Source organism: Pseudorca crassidens, chromosome 10 (assembly GCF_039906515.1).
Source record: "Pseudorca crassidens isolate mPseCra1 chromosome 10, mPseCra1.hap1, whole genome shotgun sequence".
Lineage (NCBI taxonomy): Eukaryota > Metazoa > Chordata > Mammalia > Artiodactyla > Delphinidae > Pseudorca > Pseudorca crassidens.
The window spans coordinates 52,733,604-52,752,844 of record NC_090305.1 but is presented as its reverse complement, the minus strand read 5'-3'; the positions used below and the strand labels follow the sequence as shown (position 1 = coordinate 52,752,844).

The 19,241-nt window shown below is 43.6% G+C and overlaps 1 protein-coding gene across 2 annotated transcripts in view; it reads right to left on the bottom strand.

Annotated features, from left to right (window-relative positions):
* Positions 1-19,241, bottom strand: part of TGFBR2 (transforming growth factor beta receptor 2) — a 100,968-nt gene that overhangs the window by 80,920 nt on the left and 807 nt on the right. The window contains exon 1 of one of the 2 annotated variants that reach the window (XM_067753580.1): positions 9,658-10,252. The exons of the other annotated variant lie outside the window; for it this stretch is intronic. Coding sequence (XP_067609681.1) covers positions 9,658-9,751 — 94 coding nt within the window. The 5' untranslated portion in view covers positions 9,752-10,252. Of the gene's footprint in view, positions 1-9,657; positions 10,253-19,241 lie in introns of those variants that run through there. 2 annotated transcript variants of the gene reach the window in all.

Genomic DNA, 19,241 nt, shown 5'->3' with positions numbered 1-19,241 from the left:
AATGTTGAAAGATTCAAGAAAAATTGAGTCCTCACTGAGCACTGACCAAATAACTTTCTCAAGACAAAAGAAGATTTTTTAATGTTTAAAAGTAGAACCACTTCCTGAAAAACCTGACATTAATTCAGTAATTTATTGGAGACATCATTTGTATACAAGGGAGTGCGACATATTTTAAGCAATGCCGAGGTGTAATAGCTCCAAACGGATTTAAGGCCTACAGGTGTCAAGGTGGTCTGTGATTAAACACCTAAGGAGTAAACATGATGAATGGTGTGAGTTCAGCAGAGAAAAGGATTCCTGGGAGCTACACTTGGTGGTCAAGGCACAGTCAGTGGAGGAAGCAGCCAAGAAGGATGCTTTGGGAAGAGAGACGGGTTAAAACCCACTCATTAACTGACTTACCCTCAGCAAATCTCTCTCCTGCTAGCCTTAAAGCATTACTTACCCCCAGTTAAAATGGGCCCTGTAGCTGAGGAGGAATCGAAGCACCTTCATAAAATGGGCAGCTATCCTCTTCCTCAGTGACAGGAACAAGTCTGATCTGACACACTGAAATCTCTGCACTTGACACCCCTGTGGAAAGGTTTTCATGCTGTTACAACAGTGCTTCTCAAACTTCGATGCACACACGAATCACTTGGGGGTCTTGTTAAAATGCAGATTCAGTGCAGTAGGTCTGGGGAGGGGCCCAACATTCTGCATTTCCCATAACCCTCAGTGATGCTGATCCTGCTGGCGGCTGGACCACCCTTTGAGTAGTAAAGTACTGGAGCATCTTTAGTTGCTGTTATCAGGGCATGGTAGAAAGGCATCATTTTTGAGCTCAAGATTCAGGCCTCAAGGCATACTATAAGTCATAAAAAGTAGATGTGAAAAGGAGAGTGAGGCTCCTGGAGAGTGAGAAAGTAGAGCCAGCAGGGCTGCAAGGGGAGGGGATGGAAAACAGAAGAGGGCAACAGAGGAAAAGGCTGGCTGGCCCGCTGCTGATTAGAATAAATAAGAGGTGACAAGAAAGAAATTATAAGAATGAAAGTAAGAGTGCCCAGGGTGTGTTGAGAGTGTTAGAAAGTATTTTACGAACAATGAACTTCAAGGGATTCCAGAATAGTGAATACAAAATGTTACTTTTGGGTGTTTTTGTCCCTTTTCACATATGGTCTTTCTCTCTTTTTTTTTTTTTTTGCCTAATACTATGGGTTTTAGAGAATAAAACATAAACGTGAGCTGTAACAACAGGACCGTCATTCAAAGCAATAGTTAGAAGATTCCTCCGCTGCTGACTATACAGAAATGCGATTATAGGACTCACAGCTATTCCCCTGCCTAAAACAGCAGTCTGAAAACTGCCTATCTGGAGCAAATTCTGTCTTTTCTGAGAATATTTTAAGAAAAGAGGTGGAGAAATTTTTGAAAGGCAAGACAAGACTATACTCAGACAAGTTTCCTTTCTTTTCCCAAAAAAACATAGAAGCTCCTTTAGGGCTTCCTCTCTTTTCTAGACATAGCAAAGCATTTCATAATTCTCTAACTTAGGAAAACGCTTCACACACATTCTCACCAGCTCAAAGAAAGGAGAGGATGCAAACACTGTAATTAACCAGAGAGAAATGGTATTCCCACCCAAACCAAGACAGCCTTTCTTCAGCAAGGAGAAAGTGGGAGCTGCAGTAAACATGCTCTTTAGTGAGGATGTCTGCTCAGGCACCTGCACTAGGGACATTGCAAAATAAACGTGGCTTCTGTTTCTTTTTTAAACAGCAGTTGTCTCCAACAAACTCCAATTGGATATTTGTGGTATTTGTTAGTTCCAACCTGTGACGACGTTCGATAGTTTTCTATTTTGATTAGCTAAGGATTATGCTTTCTAAGCCAACAACAATGATTTCCTTTACTAACATCCAGAATGAAACATTTTGGAACATAAAAAGCTAAAAATCTCATCTAGGTCAGTGCTTGTCACTATACACAGAAGAAAAATGAGACCCAGGGAGACCAAAGGAGGTAACCAGGTCCCCCAGACACCTTGACTGTCAGTATGACAGGGTTTAATCTTCACCAGCTGTCTCCGAGGCAGATTCTTAATCTCAAACTAAGGGTCAGAGCTGGATTAGATCATTCAAGATCAAGGTTTTGTGATAATTACATATCTGCAACTTCTTTTCTGTTTGGTATGGGGCCTCTAAACTAGGAAAGTGATGAAGAGACTAGGAAAAAAAAACGCTTTGGTTTGGTGATGTAACAATGCAGACTCCAGAGTATTTGGATGGGGTTGGGGGTGAGGAGGACTTTGAATTTATTTTCTAAGCCAACCAGCAAATCCTGCCATTAGGCATGTAGTCAGATCTTGTGGAAGTCGAAGCTTATAAATTTCAGGGGCACTCGTTAAGAAAAAGAATATAAAAATTAAGAATAGAAATGTAGGTATGAAAGAGAGTATTTAGAGTGGCATCTTACACATTACAAATTTTAAGAAGCTGCAGATACCACAAATATAAAAGTTAAAAGAAAACAAATATTTTTATTAATTAACTGCCTGATACACCTCTGAAATATTATTGCTACATTTTTTGGTTACATTCTCTTTGATCACCTCTACCAATGATATTCCACGATATTCTCTTTAGAGAAAATTTAAAATAATTCAATCTTTCCTCTAGAACTGTTGATCAGAATTTGTAAATTTATTCTTGAGATAACTTGGAAGTTTTTTCCAGCTTCATAACTCATTATAAGTAATGTCATATAAATGTTTTGGGTTGCCTCTAAATTTGGGAAAACCCCTACGAAGTTGCTTTTACAGGTGAGCTGTAATATTCAGGGCATCGCAAGATATCTTAAATATTCTCTACCTTGATAACACTCGTTAACCACATTGCCAGGGCCCCTCCCAGAGCCAGGAGGGGGGCCTGCAGCAGGGAGAAGCCTTGAGGTTCCATCCACATCATGGTAAATCCACATTGGCACACCATATATAACCCCCACCTACTTATGCATCCTTGAATTCCCCCAATTCTTCCGAATAAAGTGCCTGTTCTATTCAGAATACCTACTAAATTCCTTGATGGCATAACTATGGCATGATTCAGCCAGGACTGTATCACCTGATGTGTATATTTCATTTTCCCATCAAGGTCACAAGACAGGCCTAACATTTGACCACCTGGTGTATGGATCAAACGTTATTTTATTTACCTAAAGAAATTACATGGGAAATGCAACCAAGGCACTGGGAAATCTTAAAGAAACTGTGTAAGTGAAATCCTGGATAGAACAAGTCAAATGAATATAGCTGAAGTTTCCTGCAGGAAAAGACAAGCCATGAAAAACTGAATTTCCCCAAGGAAATACACCACTATGATTACAGCCAAACTCTTAGCTTTTTCATTAATGAGCAAATTCTCTACTCCAGGGAAAATATGATATAATCAACAATAACTAATTTTGTACCTAACACCTCTGCAAAGGTGTGTTGTTGGTGCAGATCAATCCCCAGTGTTGGAAGACCCAGGGCGGGGGGACAAATGGTGGCCCACAGACCACACGTCAGAATATTGAAAGTTATAAATCACACTGACAAACCGTTCGATCAAGTAGGTTTTATCCTTCTACCTTGATTGACAAATGCACCTCCATAACATCTTAGAAAAGACCAAGTTCAACTTCAAACTCTTGACCTGCTCAGAGACCAGCCCTGGAACTGGGGAAACACTGTCCCAAACCCGGCCAACAATCTACCTTCCTCTTTCCACTGGCTGCTTCATCTGGCACCAAGAGGGACCTTGTGACATGTAAAACACCCAAGTTTTAACACTCACACCCCCCCACACCCCACACATACACGGCTGTCCCTTCGCCACCCCTCAGGCCCATAGACCAGTGGCTACAAAGGCCCTCAGGAAGATGGGTCCAAAGGTCCATGTAGGCTGTAAAAGTGGGTCCACAGCCATCCGAACAGCATATTTTGGGTTTCCAGGTACCTGAAACTGATCTATAAAGGGAGACTCTGGACTCAGAGGCCCAGGAGTCTCCTCACCCCATAACAGGGGCTGAACAGAGAACAATAAAAGCAGTGCCCTCTAAATCCCAGGGCAGAGGCTCCGTTTGCTCGTACACTAGGCCTATATTTTAACTGAGCAGAAAAATTGGGGGGGGGGGGAATATCTCATCAGAAAAGAGCAAAAATAAAAAACAGCCGCTTATCTTGAGAGCAGGCAGCCTTCCCCAGATACAATCTCACCCATCACATGCAGTTGCCCTGAGCTAAGTCCATTCTAATGATCTACAGCTTCAGCCCTGCGAACAAAACACAGACGCTAGGAAACCCTAAAGAGGCCAAGCAGGAGATCCTAAATGGACCACAGGCAAGGAGGCAGTTGCTCCATGTTGAGTGCCAAGACCTAAAAAGCTGATTATGGCAAATAAAAGACAGATACTTTTGGGAGGAGAAGAATATTAACCACCTACAAGTTTTCTAAAAGTCAAATCATCCCCCTTTGTGATACTGGATAAATTCTACTCTTCAACATCATCCCCCTTGTGATACTAGATAAATTCTACTCTTCCCACCCTCCCCAGCAGCTGTTCGAGGTCTGTACACAGACGCTGGTCCTACATGCCTGGAATCTGGGGTTGCCAGTATATATCTCTGAAAACAGCGCGTGTCCAGCTGCTGTCAATGGTCAAGGCACAGGTCACCGGCAGTGGGTCCCACCACCAAGATGCAATTATCAGACTAGGAACAGCAGAGTTTTCTTGGTCAAAGAGACTCTACCCTATCCTGATTTTCGGTAGGACAATGACGATCAGGAAGGAGGTAGATCATGCAAGCAAAGCAAATCGTGACCTCAGGGGCACTGAATGGATATTAGATGGTAAGTTCCCCTTTCTTGAATACGATATCCCTTTACTCACTCCCTAACTTCCATCCCAACACACATACACACAGATATACCAGGGAAAAGGGCCGAGCAGAACACAAGGAAGACAAGGTTAGAAAACACACACACACACACACACACACACACAGGCAAACATCAAGTTGCTTTGTGCAGACTCTATCTTCTCCATTTATAAAATAAAGGTAATGAAAATTATCTTGTCGGTTTCTCCTGAGGATTAAATTAGATAATAATGTCAGGCGGCTGGCTCAGAACAGGTTCTCAAATGTTACTTCTCCCTTCTCCCCACTTGTCCTTGAGAGGAGCCAACTTACCCTGCTTGGCTTCCCAACCCTCATGACATGCCAGGCAAGAAGGAGAATCATCGTTATCCCACCTTGGTCAGAAACCACAAGTAGGTAGGAAGCAACATATTACAAGGGAAAGAAGGAGTGCAAAACAAATGGTGAGCATTCTTGCTGCTAATACCTATCTGCTAAATCATTTCTACTGAAAATCATGAGTTAATCTGCTGAAGTTGTACAGAAGGCCCCCGAGGGCAGAAGCCAACAAGGTGACAGAGTGATGCTTTTCTGTGGAAATTGGCTAAATAATGCCATGCTGTAGCCAGGAAGGACTTTTCCTCCACACTCTATTTTAAACTGTTTCGGTGGTTTGCATCAGACCTAAATAATAGCCACACTGCTCTTCTGCAGATAGCAGCTGCCCCAGGGCTGCACTTCCCTTAGACCAACTCACTTCACTGCTTATAAACCAAAACAGAAGACCCTGATGAAAAAAGAAACTTCAAAGCTAAGTTTAGATTTCGGCACTTCATTTTTCATGAAAGTCTCATTTCAACAACCTTCTAGAAAAAAAAAGAGAGAGAGAGAAGATTCAGTATTCACTGGCAAATGTCTTTGGTAAGACTGAAAAAGTTTTGCAATGGCTTTGAATGCCCTACATGAATTCAAGTGTACAACTAAAGAGGTTGGATGAAAACTTCTAGCAGCTTTCCATCATGTCTGTCAGAAGCTGACATGTTTGTCATCTTTTTCCATAGGTCATCAGAATAAAAGATCCAACAACACAGTATAAAACAGCCAAATTGCCGATTGAGATCAAAGCCAAACTATTCTCAATAAAGATTTTACCATTCAGACCAAACACCCAATAAATAGTGACTGCCTGGTTGTGGAAATGCTCGACTGACTTGCAGTGCCTCTAGGAGGATGAATGGAGGTTCAGCTCAGCATTTCCTGGGTGCTAAGTGATATGCCAGGCACTGCCACAGACCCTGGAGACAGAGAAATGAGTGGGACAAAGCCAGTGCCTTTGAGAGAATGGGTAAGGGAGTCTCATCAAGAGCTAATTCTGCCTTACTATTGTTAGCAGCGAAAAGAGAGGCCTGTCCCCGGGAGGAGGGAACCTATAGCTCCACCCAGGGCGTTGAAAGCAGGTTTGCTTAAGAATGACACTTAAGTCAAGTCTTAAAAGATGAATCTAAATTATCCAGGGTAGCAGGAGTTCCAGACAGACAGCAGCTTGAACAAAAGTGAGGTGGCCCAACTGGGGGCCCGGAATAAGGCAGGCACAGGAAACAACAGATCAATGAAAAACACGTTCAGGGGGACAGTGGAGGGAATGGAAGGAAACACAACACCCAACAGAGTGGGCTTTTGACAAAGGGGTCTAGAGTCAATAATGCTTCCAAGTACACAGGGTTAAAATATACATCCTTCTCTGGGCCTCAACACAACCCCCATATGTTAGACTCAATGGAGGCAAAGACCAGACCTGTCTTATTCACTCAGAATACTGTTTCCAGGTCTGAGCCTCCTGCCTGGCAAAAAGTGACATTCTATAGATACTGTTGAGAAGAAAGAATGGGTAATGGTCACTTTCTGCAATGGCACCAATGAAGTGTCATTCTTAATTGGAAAAATATGGTTAAAAAAAAGAAAATTTTTTGAAGTTGTGTTGAAAACTGAAATGCAGACCATGTAGCAGGTATGCTGGCTCCACAGACAGCAATGAGGACTCATCATTTCAAGGTGGGGTGCTACCTTGAAAAAAAGGCAAGGAGGGACTTCCCTGGTGGCACAGTGGTTAAGAATCCGCCTGCCAATGCAGGGGACATGGGTTCAAGCCCTGGTCCAGGAAGATCCCACGTGCCGCGGAGCAACTAAGCCCGTGTGCCACAACTACTGAGCCCGCGTGCCACAACTACTGAAGCCCGCCCGCCTAGAGCCTGTGCTCCACAAGAGAAGCCACCGCAATGAGAAGCCTGCACACCACAACAGAGAGTAGCCCCCGCACTTGCCGCAACTAGAGAAAGCCCACGCGCAGCAACGAAGACCCAATGTGGCCAAAAATAAATAAATAAAGGCAAGGAATCCAAAATGTGATGAGTATCTTATAGAAACCATAACTAGTTAAAAATAAATGGCCTAGAGGTGAAACATGTGCTTTCTGGGAACAAAAGCAAATAGACCAAAGATCAAATTCTGGACCTAGCAGTTTCCAGAACCCTGACAAAATCAGCAGTGATTTGGGGAAAGAAATTTATCTCTACAACACTTTTACCAACATTGAGTCCTCAACAAGGATCTCCTGTTAGGTATTTGAAAAGTAAAAGTTATATTTTTCAGATCTGAAGAGTTTTCAAACATTTAAAGTTTTCCCCCAAAGAGCAATTACTTAATTTCAGGCATTTAGGAAGAGTGAATCTACTAAGTCAAAAACAAAAACTAAAATACCTTTAAGTATGTAGCTTAGTGAAGTTTGCTCTTATACTGAAGTCCTTGGCTCACTTGTCAATATACTAAATATAAGATGGATTTTTTAAGTAACCAAAGAGAAGGCTGTGAACAATCTCATTTCCTCTTATCTTACCATGCATTAAGATATTTTGAAAAATGTAGTGACAGATTACCAATTACGTTAGGAAAATCCTGAAACCATTTACTTCCATAGAAAATTAAATGCAAGTGGAATTAGGTTTCCCACCTCCATTATAGCTACCTTTGACCTTCAACTATCTTCAAAATGTAATTTCACATGAATACCAATCCAAAATGATTCCTTAGTTCAACCATTTTGTGGCTTTAATTTCATAAAAATATGAAATCTGTGGGTTTTGTAATACTGTCTAAAAGCCCAAATAAAAAGCCAGTTGGCTTTTAAGCTAATTGTTTAAAAGTGTGTATATAGATGAACTGAGACTGACTCATGAACTACTGAGTCTGGAATTTGCAAATCATAAATCTTATCCTCCTAAGCAAAGACTAACAGAATCAGGGCCCACTAATTTCCTTCTTTCGTAATCTGAAACAAAAGTTTTAACGATTTTTAAGGTACACTGAAAATTAAGGGTGCTGTTTAAAATATTAGCAAAATATAACTCAGTTCTTAAGAGTTTGGTGTATAATCAGAGAGTCGAACATTCTGGTACTGCAAAGTAAGAAAGCATCCAAGGATGAAACAGTGGAACTTTATTAAACTGTAGAACTCAAATCTGTGTCGGATTTTTTTGTTTACAATAGTCTTTCCTCATTATCTTAAAAACTCCCATCTCCATGCCACCTTCAGTAAAAAAAATATAACTTTTAAAAATTTTCAATCCACTTCAAGAACTGTGAAATGTCCCATGTAGAAACTGGTCCATATTTCTTTTAGACAAGACCAAAGGTTAAGTCTGCCCCTGGCCCTTGGTAAACAGAATATGTGCCTCAGAGTGACGGGGACTGTGAGATCCTCCACATTTCATCCCAAATCCACACAGGGCATCTCCAAGTTACCAAAAAGGAGTAGAGAGACAAAAGATGTTAAAGATGAAGGGAATGTAAAATGATCCAAATCTAACCATGTCCTTTCACAGATGAGGAGACTGAGGCCCAGAAAGGTCCCAAAACTCCAAAGACTCCATTACCAGAACCCAGATGCAGGTTCTCAGTTCTGTAGCAAAGAGCTAACAAAATTTCTAACTTTTAAGGTCTCAGGGATTCGGTACTTTCCATAACAAATACTTAAGAGTTCAATTCCTGCATTTTTCTCCCCTCAAAACCTCCTAGACACCAAGATCAGGTGGGCAGGGGGATTTACGATTTTAACCCTTCCGTTTCATTTCCACCAAACAACTGCACAGAACCTTCAAGTCCGCAAGACGGGGCTGTCCTGCTCCAGGCAACATCTCCAGCACCTAGCGCCTAGCAGGCACTCAGTAAATACTCCGCCTTCCACCTGACAAGCCCCACTCCCTGCCGCATCCACGCCAGCCCGCAGTGGAGCGAGACAAGTTTCCTTTGGCAATCGCCTTTCTCCTTGAAACTTTGCTACAGCAACTCCGGGCCAAAAAGCCGGTCCGCGGGCATGTGGCCCTGGGCAAGAGCTGAGGATGGGGGCCCTGCCCTTTCGGGGCACTGGGCGATCCCGGGCCGGGGACCAGGTGTGCCCGCCGCTCGCTCGGAGGCCGCCCGGGCCGCGTCCTGCCTCCGCCGATCACCAACTTCTCAAACTTCCCTTTCCGGGGGTGGGGGCGGCCCGGGACGCAGCGCCCTTCCTGCCCGCACAAAGGGGGCCGGGCGCGCCCCGCACCCCCGCCGAGACCACTTTCCTGGTCTTTGGAAAGAAAAACGTACCCGTCCCAGCGCAGGGTGCTGGGGCGCGGGCACCGGGGCCACGTCCCGGCTTCCGCCCGCCTCCCGGGCCGACTGTCAAGCGCAGCCCTGCGGGGCCCCGGGGACCCAGGCGCCAAGCCCGGGCGGGGGCCACTCACCCGACTTGGGAACGTGAGGCGGGATCGTGCTGGCGATGCGTGTCCACAGGACGATGTGCAGCGGCCACAGGCCCCCAAGCAGCCCCCGGCCCATGGCAGCCCCCGCCGCTCCGCATAGACCGGCCCGAGCGCGCACGCCGCGCCTCCGCGCCGCGCCCTGCGGACCCGCGCGGAGCAGCGGTGCGGCCAGATGTGGCGCCGCAGAGGGTGGCGGTGGGCAAGGCGCGGGGGGCCCGGCGGCCGAGGGGAGCTGCGCGGGAGGCCGGCCCGGCCGGCGGGTGCGCGCGCGGAGTGTCGTCGGGCCGGGCGCGCGAGTGACTCACGACTTCGCCCGGGCGCCGCGGGGGAAACAGGAAACTCCTCGCCAACAGCTGGGCAGGACCTCTCGCCGCCCCGAGCCTGCTCCCCGTCTCGGCTCCCGGTCCTCGCCCTCCCTCGCAGCTGCCAATCACGTCCCCGGGACCGGCCCCTCCGGGGCTTTGGCAAACTTTCAGCGGCCTCGCGCGTTCCCGCTCCGAAGACTGACTACGGAGCACTAAGTGCACACGTTCCAGAAAGTCACTGAACGCAGAGAGTGTCTGCGCTCTCCAAAGCACCCCCACCAGCATCCTCCCCTTCCCCACAACCCTCTTCGGGCTGTTCCTAAGTGCTTCAGAGCTGGTTTTCAAACTCCAAGTGGCGACTCAAGAGTGGATGCTGAAATCTGAGTTGTGAGCACTTTTTTTTTTTCAAGTAAAACAGTAAAAGTATTTCCTCATTAAACTTTGTTTCAGTTGTGTATGCCTAAACCATCACATTGTAAAATGTTTATTTTACTGTAGGTGGAAGTCCAGAAGTCTGTTCTCAAACTTTAATGTGCTCATGGACCCCCTGAAAATATTGTTAAAATGCAGATTCTGCTTCAGTACATCTAAGAGGCAGCATTTCTGATAGGCTCTTGGGTGGTGCCTCCCATTTTGAGCTGCCTCTTTCTTCCTGGGGGGTGACTGAGTGAGCAATTATAAACAATAAGCCATCACAGAGTGATAATGGTAATGGGAAATGTTATCTTCAGAATGTATCAGGTATGGCAGAAAGTGTGAAAGTAAAAGTGGCCTGGGAGTCAGCTAAGTGCCAGAGTTTGCCTTCCAACACTGCCTGTGAAGGGACAGAACTCTGAGCCCCTCCCCTGCAAAAGGGGACATCGGTGGGAGCAAAGGACGAACTTTCAACTTTCCCTTCTTGCTAAGGTGACCAGGTTTGCCCCCAAACTATCCTAGTGTACATCTGTTTCAAAGTTGAATTATTAACAGAACTCCCTGTCTCTTTCCCATGTGTCTTGGCTGGATATTGACTCATATGCTCATCCTACTTCCAGCCCCCTCAAAGAGTTAGATTCAGTACAGCCCTCTCTCTGGTCAGGAGATCTTCCAGCAGGTTACACAATAGACTCCTTTATCTGAGACAAAGCTTGTTTGCAGAGGCAGGTGGCCAGACTTACTGGGAGTAAAGGCAAACTAGCTCTCCCTGGAAACCCAACCCCTGAAATCTTCCCTGTCAATCTGAGAGTTCTTTTGCTTGATCCTGGAAGTTAAGTCTTGTCACCATTGTTCCACCCAGCACAGAAGCTGACTTTTAGGAAAAGACCACTTCCTAGCTCTTGAATTTAGGATGCAGGAAGTGGGGTGAAATCATCAGGGTTGGGCATCTTCCTTCCCACCAACCTCCTTGCCAAAGCCACTTGAGCAAAGGAGGAAAGTTGAGTTCAAAATCTGTTTCTCTCCATTTCCTCCACAGGCCCTGCCCATGCCACCGCCACCCCTTGAGCAGGAGTCTCCCAGCCACTCACCCCCAATCAGGGCCATTCTGGGCCTTTTCACTCAATTTCTCAAAACCTAGCGAAAGTCAAATTTTCAAAAGGCAAACCTGATTATACCAACCCTTCTATTGAAATCATTTGATGGCTTCCCACTGCTCTTGAGACAGAGGATAGAAATGAGATCCTTGAAGGGGCCTTGAGCCCCTCCTCTCTTGTAACCTTGGGTTTCTCCTCTCCCAATGAGAGGATCTCCACATTCCTAGAATGCACCCCTGTGTTCCTCCCACACAGAGCCTCCCCCCTTTCCCCGGGGCACACTTCCCTTCCTCTGTCCTTCCTTCTACCCAGCCCTCTCCTGGTCTTCCTTGGGTGAATCATGACTTCCTTGATGGGCAAGCTTTCCCTGACCTCCCTGAATAGACTTTTTAAAAAAAAAAATTTATTTATTTACTTATTTATTTATTTTTGGCTGTGTTGGGTCTTCATTGCTGCCCGCGGGCTCTCTCTAGTTGCGGCGAGTGGGGGCTACTCTTTGTTGCAGTGCACGTGTTTCTCGTTGCGGTGGCTTCACCTGTTGCAGAGCACGGGCTTTAGGCACACGGGCTCAGTAGTTGTGGCTCTCGGGCTCTAGAGCACAGGCTCAGTACTTGTGGTGCACGGGCTTAGTTGCTCCACGGCATGTGGGATCTTCCTGGACCAGGGCTCGAACCCATGTCTCCTGCATTGGCAGGCGGATTCTTAACCACTGCACCACCAGTGAAGTCCCTGAATAGACATTTTATTCTGGGTTCACTTGGCACCATATGCCTCTCCTTTTTAGCACTTACTACACCTCCTTTCCCTTCTCCCAAATCAAGTCCAAATTTCTTGAGGACAGGAATTATATGTTTTCCTCCATTCACTATTGTATTCCCAGGACCTGGCACAGAATAGGTGTTTAATAGACATATGTTGGATGAATGAATGAATGAGGTAATCAAGATTCAGAAGAAAATTGTACTTAATCATCCTAATTATTTTATAACTCGGGAAAAGGCATTCTATTACCTAACAAACTGAGATATAAACAGGCTAGATTTTAGTCGAGGATGATGTCATACTACTTCCTTTTCTTAAAAATGGAGAAGTCTGTGGTTTGGTTTGGTTTTTCTTTTTTTCTAAATTCACCCAAGTTCCTCTGGACAGTATACATACACTTCCTTGCTCCCAGAAACACTGAGGCTAATAAATGCCCAATTGATCCCGAAGGCCTTCTTTTCTATATTTATTGCAAAGAACAGATATTTTACATTGTTAGAGGCCAGGTTCGAGGTATTTGATTCTGTCATCATATATGACTCTGTCATCATATGTGACTAATGTTGATTTTAATTTTGCTTGCCTTTAATATTTCCAATTTCATCTTCAATCTCCTGTGAAACTGAGAGTCTGACTTTGGCATTGCCAAGTGCAAACTCACCTTTCAAAAAGCACTGAAGTGCAATCAGAGACACGTAAACTCGTATATACTGCAATTTGACAATCTTACAAATTTGTCAATATGAACTTCCTTTAGGAATTCTCACTGAAAGAGCAGTCTGATACCCTTAAGCCATGGTCTTCACATATAATTGTATATTTAACGTAATATAATTTTCTGTGTATTCACTTAGGCAGTTAAGATACAATCACAAAAACTGGGCCTTTTGCAGATGGAAACAAAAAGATAAAAGTGTGACTCAGGGTTTGAAAAACAAGGAAGGTAATTTTTAAGTTCTCATCAAATTGAAAAACAATAAAAACCAACTGGAATGAAAGTTAAACAGCTTGAATATCTTCGTTTTTCCAGTTTTACAAACTCTGAACACACACACAGAAAACAACTGGACTGGATCAAAATGTGGTTATTGTAAGACCTGCATCTCCCGGTTGTGATGAGGCAAGAATTTTTGACTCCCCTGTACTTTCTGACATATGGCTGTTGAGGTTACTGGCAACTAAAGCAGTGGACAGGGAGATTCCTCTCCATGTGAACTGGTCGTTCTGCGTCCTTATCTCTGGGCCAATTTTCCTTCCACTGCGAAGCAGACCAATAGCACTGAGACAACAGTGAATTTGTCTGTTCTGTGTGTGTGTGTGAACCCCCTCCACACACACACACACCTTTCAGGTCATCCGGGATGCTACCTCTTCCAGGAAACATTTTGTGATTCCTCCAGCCTAATGGCATCCCTCCTCCCCCAGGGAGAACCCCAGAAGCATTTAGTTTATTTAACCTATTTTTTAATGTTTGTCCTGTTCTGGCATGGAGTGCATTACCGTTACTCATTTATTTGGGGGAATTCTACCTCACTAACTGTAAAGTCCTTGAAAGCACAGATTGTTTACTCAACTGTGAACGCCATTCTGTGCCCTGCAGTACTCAACGTATGTTTCTTGTCTTCACTAGAGGGAAAAATGAGTCTTTCTCTAATCCATTTCCTTGTTTGCAATTCATCACAGATATTCTTAGAAACTGCAATTCTGCCACACGTTTACAGAAAGCATGAATGGTTTCTTCTGGAGAAAACATAACTTTTTTAAATTACAAAAGTAATGTATGTTAACTTCAGGTAGAAAAAGTCTGAAATACAGATAAGCCAAAGGCAGAAAATAAAAAGGATCCTTAACCCTATCACCCAAAGACAATCCCTTAACATTTTGGAGCACGTCCTCACAATACTACTCTACTCTTCACCTGGCAGCTAAGAAACTGAGGTTTAGAGAGATTAAGTATGTGACCTAGGTCACAGGGCTAGTAAGGACCAGAGCCTGGGTGTGAATGAGACCTGTCCAGCTCCGGAATCTCCACTCTAGGATAAATTGATCAGGTGGTTGATGGGCCTGGTCACCCTAGTATTTTGAGATGACTCTGGAATGATCAGGCCACCCTTTCCTATTGCTTCCTCGTCTCTTACTCATTAATCAGCCACTGCAGCCCCTTGTCCAGTGGAAAGTCCTTTTGTTTAGCTCACACCTTGTCTGCAACCAGCAAAACTCATGGGCACATTTCAATCAGAAGCTTCCTTGTGTAGTGCCTTGGATACTAGCATGTCACCTCCTTCCTTTGACTGCCATGTTGCTATTGTATCCCCATGGTATGGACTGAACTGTATCCCCCAACATGCACAGGTTGAAGCCGTACCCAACATGACTATACTTGAAGGTAAGACCCTGACCCAATGTGACTAATGTCCTTATAAGGAGAGGAAGAGACACCAGGGATGCTGCTGTGAATACACAGAGAAAAAGCCATGTGAACTCACAGCAAGAAGGAGGCCACCTACAAACCAAGAGGAGAGGCCTCCGGAGAAACCAAACCTGCCAATACCCTGACTTTAGACTTCCAGCCTCTAGAACTGTGAGAAGTAGATTTCTGTTGTTTAAGCCACTGAGTCCGTGGTATTTTGCAATGGCAGCCCTAGCAAACTAGTCCACCCCATTTCCTACATGCTTATCCAGCTGTTCCTTCTCAGTATCTTTACAGGTTTGTTTTCTTCCACTCATTGGTCAGTGCTAGTTCTTATCAAGTTTGTCCTCTGCCCCTTCTCTCATTCCTCCTGGGGAACACAGCTATTTATATGACTCCACTAATCTATGATCATTTCCAAATCTAATTATCAAGCTCTGATTTCTCACCTAAGCTACCATTATTCCAATTGCCTACTCAACTCTCTTCATGGGTGTTCCACGGGTACCACATGCTCATTATTCCAAAATTGGATTCCAGAATACCCGCCCCTTGGTACATTCCTGACATCAGGAAAAGGCTCTATCTCCAACGGGTAACCCAAGGCAGAAACATAAAAATCAGCTAAGAGTTTGCCTCTATTTTACCCTCCAGAACGAACTGGGAATTAGGATCTATCTCTTTACTTTCTAAATATCGCTTGAGTCTGCTCTGTTCTCATCCTCAACACTGACATTATTTTAGTTCTATCTCTTGTTATTTCATATAGCCTTACGTCAGTTTCCTGATCTTCTTGCCTCTCTAGTCTCACCCCTTCCACTACATCCTTCACTGCTACCAAAATATTCCCCTCCAAAAATACAAAAATAACAATCACATTTAAAATTATCCAGTGGCTTCCCATTGCCTTCAGGATAGACTGTCAAGCTACTGTCCATCCATTTATTTAGTCAACCAGCATTTGATTCTCTACTGTGACCCAAATACTCTGTAAGTGCTGAAGATACGAGGACTCAGAAAATGTACTCCTAGCCTTAATTGCTGGGCATTAGGCTGTCCTTATGATCTAATGTGAAACATATTTAAGTAAACAAATAATATTAACAAATCTGATAATATGATTATCACAATAGTGATGAGCTCAGAGTACCGCGGGAGAAGGCAGGCAACAGAGGCCATTAACCCAGCCTGAGAATAAGAGAAGGCCCAGGGGAAGAAATGCCTTTTGAGCTGAATCTTGAAGGATGGTCAGGTGAAGGCATGAGGAAGGATGCTACAGGTACCCAGATCAGCAGTTTAAAGACAAGACGTGCGAGCTTGGAGTGGGTAAGGAAATGCAAAGGTTTCAGAATGCCTGGAGTATAAATTTGAGGGGATTTTAGATGGAATGTTTTGGCCCCAATTCTGCACCCCTCCCTGAATTCACACTCTTTGCCTCATGTCTATGTAGTTTCTCCCACTAGAGGCAAAGGGTTCTCATAGTCAAACACTAGCATGGGGTTTGTTATGTGGACAGTAGAAGGTAAATATCTAATTTGGATATTTCAGTGTTATCTGAAATTATATACAAGTATATAATTGTTCTACAATTTTGGTTATATATGCAGTTACAGAACATGGCCAGCATCATTGCTTGCTTGCACAAAGTCTATTCTCCCCTTTCCATATTGCTCTCAGAAGTCCAATTTGGTTTGGGATGTAAATTTAACTACATCTTAGGGAAAGGACCCATCCTTTTGGATCGTAGATATACAATCCAATTCTGCACAAAGAAATATAAGAAGAAATCTGATCGGGGCTTGTGAGAAAAATTTTTTTCTCTACGTGGTTTAGAAAGAAGCGACCAAGGAAAGCCACTGTGCCCCTCACTACTTCTGTTTCCTACCCTTGAACATGATTAGGAGAGGCCGAAACAGAGGAGATACAATAAACTTTCAACAATGAGAGGGAAGCCAAAAGTATCAGAGTCAACCCACTGAATCAATACAGTAACTACCTCCATGCGGATGTTATCTGGGGTAGAAAGTCCTCAAAGATGGCTGTGAGCCCTTCCTCCCCTCACCGTACTCACACGTTGCTTCCCGCATCCAGAGGTGGGATGGGATCTATTTTCTATTTTCCCTCTCCTTGAACGGGCTGGCTTTGTAACTTACTTTCACCAATAGAATATGATGGAAATGACACAGTGCCAGTTCTAGGACTAGTCTCAGAGTGACTTCCTCTCTGAGCAACCAGTTACCAGGTAAGAAGTCTGCCTACCCTGAGATCTTCATGCTGTGAGGGAGCCCAAGCTAGCCACATGAAACCACGTGGAGAAAGAGACAGCTGGTCGGCCACCAGATACCCCAGCCCCCCAAATGAAGCACCAAACATGTGAGTAACAAAGCTATCTTGGACGTTCCAGCCCCAGCAAATGCAGAGGGAATAGCCTCAGCAAGATGAGTCCAATCCAGATGGCAGAATCATGAGACGTAATAAACTGATACTGCACAACTCATTAGTTCCAGTCAAAAATCATTTCTAACTAATACAAAGAAGTTCACCGATCATATGGAAAGAGGAAGGTGCTCCAGTCACCATATGGCTGTCAACCTGTGTACCAAATATGAACCACATCAACTATGAATTAAGATCTGTAAGGTTTCTCCAATTATCTTGTGAATTACACAATTGTATGTTTATGTATTTGTTGTCATAAATAAATACATACTCATTTGTATTTGCTTATTATATGTTGCAAACATGTAAATGTACCAAAGTTTTGAGACGTTATTTTAGCAGTTCTCCATTTTTACACATTAATAAGGCATCTCAAAAATCAAGAGGGACCCAGGATAACTTGAGTTCTGGGAGGCCCTGTTTTTCATGTCAGACTGAAGAGTCTGTATTTTATACTCAAGATGATGACAGACATTGAAGGAGATTTTGATCAGGGGAGGGAGATGATCAGAGATAATCATATAAGATTTTCAAATTAGTGACTGGGAAGTCTGAAAGATACATCTGAGGGCATAAGACTCTGTCAGGAAAAGAAGTGTGAAATAACAACTCTTACCAGAGTCATGACCAGGAATGAAGGGAAATCCTAGGTAAGAAAGGCAACGAGAGTTCAGTTTGGAAGGAACTGGTGTCTGAATTGACTTGGATGAACCACAGGGACTCTTACGGAAGCAGATCCCCAAGTACCCTACACTTAATAATAATTGTAGCCAACACGTGTTGTCCACACATTCATTACTATGTGACAGATCCTGTTCTGAGTTTTTAATATGAATAACTGCCTTTAGTCCTGACAACAGCCCTATGCAGTTGATAGTATTATCGTACCCATTTTACAGGTGGGAATACTGAACCCCAGGGAGGTTAAGTCATGACAGAGCCAGAATACCAGCCCAGCAAGAGGGCTGCAGAGCCCAGGCTCTCAGCAACTCTGTCATCTACTGCCATCACACCAGCTACCTCCCGGTCTCCCCACTAGACTGTGACATTCTTGAGGCAAGGACTGTGTTTCTCATAGCTTTAGCTTCCTGTGCCTGATCCATATTTGTTGCTTAATAAATACCTGTGAATGAGAGGATGATTCATTGAATAAACTCCATAATATGTAATATTCAAGAACTGAGAGTCTGCAGATTGTGAATTTGGGAAATAAAATCTGTGGTGCCCTCAATGCCTGATGACCAAATGAGGCTAGAGATGCTTGTCAAGGGATCTAAACACCAGCATAAACTTCCCCTTAATGCTGAAAAATGCTTCCCGAAGTAAAAATGGTACAAAGGAGGATAGATTTCACCCAGGAAAAAGGATTTATGTGTTTGACAATTATGTGAATCAGTTTTATCCTAGCAAAACGTCCGTTTCTAATTCTTAAGTTTTTAAGAAGGTAAAATTAAAACAAAACAGCTTTAAATCTTTTTCTCGAACAACACCGCTGTCTTTGGTATCCACAGGGGATTGGTTCCAGGACCCCCTCAGATACAAAATCCTCAGATGCTCAAGTCCCTTATATAATATGGCTTAATATTTGCTTATAACCTGTGCACATCATCCCTTATACTTTAAATCATATTTAGATTACTTATAATACCTAATACAACGTAAATGCTACGTAAATAGTTGCCGGCAGCTCAGGAAAATTCAAGTTTTGCTTTTTAGAACTTTCAGGAATTTTTTTCCGAGCCTTTTCATCTGTGGTTGGTTGAAATCTGTAGATTTGGAACCTGTGGATACAGAAGGCTGACTATACGTGCTTCCTAAGAAATGCTAGACAACTTCCCTATCATTTTGACATTATTTTCCAATCTTCAAAATCATTCAACTGAATAGTTATTAACTAAAATATATTAAAAGACTTGAAAGTTGGAAACTTAATCAAATAAAAGTTATTACTTTAATTACAACAAACTAACTGTTCATTTCACAAAAGTACAAAATCACTTAACAGTACAGGTTCAATGACTTAAAAAATATAAGTATCTTAAGGTGGATTTATTTAGCTGGTGTCAGAAAAATGATTAGTAACCATTTTAAGAGCTACATTTAATTTGTACTTCAAATTCATGCTATTTCACAGCTCAC